Source organism: Cibotium barometz, chromosome 47 (genome assembly GCF_041138505.1).
Source record: "Cibotium barometz isolate CiBa-2024 chromosome 47, ASM4113850v1, whole genome shotgun sequence".
In the NCBI taxonomy this organism is placed as follows: Eukaryota; Viridiplantae; Streptophyta; class Polypodiopsida; order Cyatheales; family Cibotiaceae; genus Cibotium; species Cibotium barometz.
In genome coordinates, this window is record NC_141092.1 from 32,429,367 (window position 1) to 32,435,510 (window position 6,144).

At 35.9% G+C, this 6,144-nt stretch overlaps 1 protein-coding gene across 1 annotated transcript; it reads left to right on the forward strand.

Annotated features, from left to right (window-relative positions):
• Positions 1–449: 449 nt before the first annotated feature.
• Positions 450–1,470, forward strand: LOC147611594 (glutathione S-transferase U7-like). The gene is made up of 2 exons (XM_086784985.1): positions 450–819; positions 932–1,470. The coding sequence occupies exons 1-2, from the start codon at positions 478–480 to the stop codon at positions 1,280–1,282; spliced, it is 693 nt and encodes a 230-aa protein (XP_086641111.1). The 5' UTR covers positions 450–477; the 3' UTR covers positions 1,283–1,470.
• The last annotated feature ends 4,674 nt before the right edge of the window (positions 1,471–6,144 follow it).

The window sequence follows — 6,144 nt, forward strand, 5'->3', positions numbered from 1 at the left end:
ATATATAATTCTAAGGACAAGAGGTCTACTAGGAACACACCTCTTTGTTATTGGTTACTTGCCTTTGTTTCATACTTCTAGAAGTAACCCATACATGGGGATTCAAATCTTGATTAAATTTTCTTTGTAAAATGTCATAATTTTCGAGCCCATGCAAAGGAAATGCCATAATTTTCGAACCCATGAAAAGGGAATGCTACTGAACTTCTATGTATACAGGTTTGGGGGAGGTTATTTTTCTTTTTTTACGCGTGTTATGCAACGTGAAGGATAAACCCTCCCTTAGGCCTTGGAAAACAGAGGATGAACGCCATGCGTGAGGCAACCAACCACCAACCGACCTTGGCCTTGGTAGCGAAAAAGGACGGAGGTGACGTAGTGGATGACGTCCAATATCTATTATAAAGGGGTTGATGCCATTCATCCACTTAATTTCCTTTTACAGTAGAAGCGTGAGAGGAGAGATATCAAGCTTTCATGGCGAGCACCGGAGACAATCATGATGTTCAGCTCCTGGACGCTTGGGCCAGCCCCTACGTGATGCGCGTTCATGTGGCTCTTGCTGCCAAGGGCATCGCCTACACTAGCGTTCCCCAAGAGCTTGGGCCTAACAACAAGAGCCCCCTCCTCCTGCAATCCAACCCTGTTCACAAGAAGGTCCCCGTGCTCCTCCACAAGGGCAGACCCATCTGCGAGTCCCTCATCATCGTAGAGTACATCGACGAGGCCTTCCCTTCCCCCCATGGCAAAGACTTGCTCCCCAAGGACCCCTACCACAAGGCCATGGCTCGTTTCTGGGCAGATTTCTGTGATAAAAAGGTAAGCATCTTAAGGCGGGGGCTAATTATTATAGCCAATATATATTGTGCTAATCTTGCATTGAGAAGATACACTTGAACTAAGACCTCTAGTTATTACTGTGGGTGGACAGGTTCTTGAGGCTGTGTTGAAGCTTGTTCGGGGGCCAAGGGAGGAGTTTGGAGCAGTTATAGAGGAAAGCAAGGGATATCTGAGTACCTTGGAAGGGGCCTTTGCAAAGGAGCTTCCTTACTTCGGGGGCTCTCAAGTGGGCTTTGTTGATGTGGTGTTGGCCCCCCTCGTTGTGTGGCTGCCGGCATTGGAGTCTGTGGTAGGCCTTAAATGGGACTTTGAGAAGCTGCCTCGTTTTCACGCCTGGCTGAAGGCCTTTGAAGGCTCCCCTCTTGCGGCGTGCTTGCCAAACCCAGCTAAGCTCGCAGAGGTCGCCGAGGGAGTCAGAAAGAGACGATTCCCAAATGAATAAACGACGATTCCCAAACGAATAAACTGAGCGCTTGACGTTCTATCCTTGTAGGAAGAGTTTTAAAGACCCGTGAATAACTTGTGTTCTTCAAATCCATCATTTTCATTTGGCGCTTCTGATGCAAGTCCTCCAAAGCTTGACGTTTTGATCCTTTCTTTGTTGTAGTAATTAATGAGTTTTGTCCCTGAGTAACGTGTTCTTGCATGCCATCGTTTTCATTGGTGCTTTCTTGTCACAATGCAAGGCTTGCGCCAGAATCCACAGCACGTAACTTTGCTTTCTCGTCTTTTTACAAAGAATGTGTAGTGCTACAATTTAACTTAGCTACGTGTCTTAAATGTTGAAAACATCTCTCTCTCTCTCTCTCTCTCTCTCTATATATATATATATATATATATTATTATGGGACTCGTGCGTGATGCTATAGCATTGTTTGGAATGGAATATATATAGTGTTTAATTTTTGTATTTTTACACACATAAAGTAATTACAATTGTATGTGCATTTAAGAGCTTAAGAGCGCAAGTGTGAATTATAGAGGCAAAGACAAACATAATGCTAATGATTTTAAGAATCACCGTACATAGTTGGTAGTTCATCACTTTTACACGAAGAAAAATGCAACCAAAGTTTTTGGGAATTTAAGAATAGTCGGTATTCATAATTGGAAGTGTAAATTTCCTAAACAAAAATCTAAGTTTCAACAATTTTTGCAAAGGGTATCTCCTAATTTTTACTGAGCAGTTCAAAATCCAATATCGCCAATCGATTTAGGACCTTAAAAAAAGTATATTCAATTAGGAGAATTTAAAATTATAAAAAAAAGTACATTAACACGTAAAGATAGTAACTCACCACCATAATAATAACGTTCAGTTTTAGTGTCTCAGGAGGCAGCATGAAAAAAACATTACATATTATTGATGTCACAAAATGGCTCTTTATTGATGAATGTTAGGTAACATGTAAAGTCACAAAATTGTTGCTTCCTTTGCTCTCAAGCTACCTCTTCATAATAACGTCACTATCTATAGTAGCAAACATAATGCATGTTAGGTTTAAAATATAACACCATAAAAGTAATCAAGATGAAGGGAAAGGAGTATTCAATAGTGCACCCAAATCATGTCTTTTGCATTTGAATTTAAAAACCTCGCTTATGAAAGGCTTTCAGTGTTTTAGAAAGATATTTCTAAGGCTTGTGGAGTACCCAAACCTACTTCTTGGTTTTTTCAAAATTTTAATTATTAATTTTATCTGAGAGAGAGCATGCTCGATACATGTCCCCAATTTTCTGTTTTGTTCATCTCAATCGTGCATTTCAACTGTGCTGATGGCTTTTTCCATGAGCTTGTTCAATGAACACGTTGATGATGATCAATTTGAAAATTTTAACAATTTAAAAAAAGGATTCTAGGCCCTAACATTTCTATTAAACAAGAAATTAGGGAAATTACTATCTATTCTACTTTCTATTATCTAAACGTAGCTTTTAACACTTTGTCCCTATATTTTTAACATTAATTAGTACCATAGTCAAATGTGAATCAACATGATTAGTTTCAGCCATTTGTTTATTATAGCTGAATCATTATCTAAACGTATCTTTTCACACTTCATTGATTGCTAAAGCATGAACCCAATCTCATCAATGACAGCCTGCACTACTGCGATAACCCTAGCTCACCAATCGCAAGAAAGAAAAGGCAACATATGAAAGAAAATGTAAGATAAGCAAAAGGTTAATTTTGTGCCTACAATAATAGATAGAATAGATACTTATCTAATTACATCTTGATCACTAACCTTCTCGCCTCCGGATGCTTAATCTAGTGCTCTTGGCTGTGTACCCTTGTAGATTGTTTCGGACCTTATGTAGCAACTCAAATGAATGAATTTTATGGTTGGTGTGTAGGTGATTGTGGCTACTTGTCATCATCTTATGCAACGTCAGAGAAAATGATTGATTTCAAAGAGAAAACGATTTGATTCCACGAAGAGAAAGCATCAGAGTTGCAGGTGCCAATGAAAATCGCTCTGATTGCCACATCAATAATAGATATAGATACATACATACATATACATGTATATATGTACATGTATACATGTATATATATACATATATATATATATGTATATATATACATGTATACATGTATATACATACATGTATATAATATACATATATATATATATGTATATATATACATGTATACATGTATATTATATACATATATATATATATGTATATATATATATATATATATATTATATATATATATATGTATATATGTATATATATACATATATATATGTATATTATATACATATATATATATGTATATATATATTATATATATATATATATTATATACATATATATATATGTATATGTATATATATATATTATATACATATATATATGTATATATATACATATATACATATATATATATATATTGCAAGCTTGATGTGATTGCTTGATGTCAAGTTAGGTGTAAAATGTGTTGATGCATTAATATCTTGTTCATTTATCCACTAACCATTGTAGGTCCATCATTAATAAAAAATAAAAAAAGGGTCAATACATCGCTTGAAAAATCACATGTGCAACAATGCTTTCTTTCTCAAACCACTTTGCACAAAAATCTTTTGATTCTCTCAATCCTATGATCTATCAAATAACCGATATACGAAGTTAGTAGGTTCGCCTTGATTGTTTTAATTTTCTTCAAGAAATCAAGCCGTAATTGAATAGGAGTATACAAATGCAATTGTAACTCCACTAGTATAGTATATCAATAATATTGCCTCTTAAGCTACATAGGAATTTTCTTCCTATGTAGCACCCTTGTGTTCACTGGGACAACCTTTTCACATGATTTATTCATTCTTCTAGTGGTATGCATAGCTCTTAAACTTTGCATAAGGGACTATGCATATCTCTTATGTATGCATGCTCTTATTCTTAGCTCCATGATGGCCCTTATGAAAAGATATTATGCATGCTTTAATTTGTATATATGAGCTAGCTTGAATAAAACCATATGGGCTTGTATAAAATCAATGCAAGCCATTTGATGATCACATGGGTGCAAGTGCTACGAGCACAATTTTGAGACCACCATAAATAGCTATGCATAGAAGCTTAAATTACATAGAAGTCTGGGCAATTGGTCTCGTGAATGTGAGTGAGTTTAACCTAACAAGGAAAGCAAGGAAATGAAGTAGGATAAAGATAAATGTCCACAACCATAATGGCCCAAACAACTAGGCAAAGGCTCATAATTATGGTCCCTTGCACCCTCATTGATGAGCTACATAGAACAAGGCATTTACAAGCATAAGCTATTTCCACAATGTGAGTTTACTTTACATAAATATGTAAACTATACCATTATATTGTTCCATAAGCTATAGTGTGATACTTGCACTAGTAGACTAGAAAAGAAAGGGAAGATGCTAGTTTACCACACAGGATGGTAAGGTGAAGTACCTTGTAAATGTACTTCATGTTTGGAACATTACAAAGAATTTGGTTTCTGTTGGCCCGATGATTGAGTAAGGTTTACAGGTCCGGTTTAACCCTGATGGCTGCTATCTAAAAGACTTTAAAGATAAGTGCAAGAAAGGCAATAGAGTGAGCAAAATGTTTACATATTGGATGTAAATATGACTCAAGTGAGTGCTGCAATGTTTGCAAATGGTTTAGGAGTTGTTACAAATACAGACATTTGACATAAGATAATTGGGCATGTAAATGTGCAAAGAATGAAGTCTATGTAGACTAAACAAATTATGTTAGGAGTACTTAAATTTAAAGTTGAAGGTATGTAGAAAGTTTATAATTAAATAAAACATGTATTTCCACGATAGAAATGTGAAAAGGAATGGACTAGATGTTGTGTATTAAGATGTAAGATAATTGGGCATGTAAATGTGCAAAGAATGAAGTCTTTGCAGGCTAAACAAATTATGATAGGAGTACTTAAGTTTAAAGTTGAAGGTATGTAGAAAGTTTGTAAAGCATATCAATTTGGAAAGCAAATAAAACATGTATTTCCATGACATAAATGTGAGAAGGAATAGACTAGATGTTGTGCATTAAGATGTATGGGATCCTGCGAGACGAAGACTATGTCTATGGGTGGCTACAGGTACTACGTAACATTCATTGATGAGACCACATGAGGAAAGTGTGGGTGTATTTCATGAAGGAGAAGAGTGAAGTGTTCACTCATTTTCAAAATTTTAGAGTAATGGCTGAAAAACAAATAGGAAAGCATGTGAAAGCCTAAGGTTAGATGGAGGGGGAGAATACTTCTCCAATGAGTTCTCTGAATTCTTGCATGGAAGAATGGCGTTTAGAGATAATTTACACATAGATACTCTCTGCAGTAAAATAGAGTTACTGAGTGAAAAAAACAGGCACATTGCAAAGATAGCACGAGCATTGATAGCATAGAAGAATATGCTGCATAGCTATTGGACTGAGGCTATGTCTACACTAGTTTATATCATGAACAGAACTCCTACTCTGCAGCCATACATGATGTAACTCTAGAGGAGAGGTTTACTAGCACGAAACCTGATTCAGCTCACTTGAAAGTTTTTGGATGTATTGCATATGTGCATGTGCTAGATGAGTTACATACTAAGTTGGATCCAGAAGCAGAAAAATGTATCTTTATTGGGTATTCCCTTGACCAAAAGGGATATAGATGTTATAATCCTACACATGAATTGACGGTAAGTGTGTACGTTGTATTTGATGAGATGAGTAGCTCATATGCTGCTAAAAATGATGTTGTTTTGGGACTGATGTTAGTGGAAATGTGGTTGCACAGAATGCAAGTTAGCA

What these genes read in the sequence shown, in the direction of transcription:
- LOC147611594 (XM_086784985.1), top strand. Translation starts at nt 478, where the DNA reads ATGGCGAGCACCGGAGACAATCATGATGTTCAGCTCCTGGACGCTTGG. An exon ending in CAGATTTCTGTGATAAAAAG is followed by an intron (nt 820 to 931) that starts GTAAGCATCTTA and finishes GTGGGTGGACAG; the next exon opens with GTTCTTGAGGCTGTGTTGAA.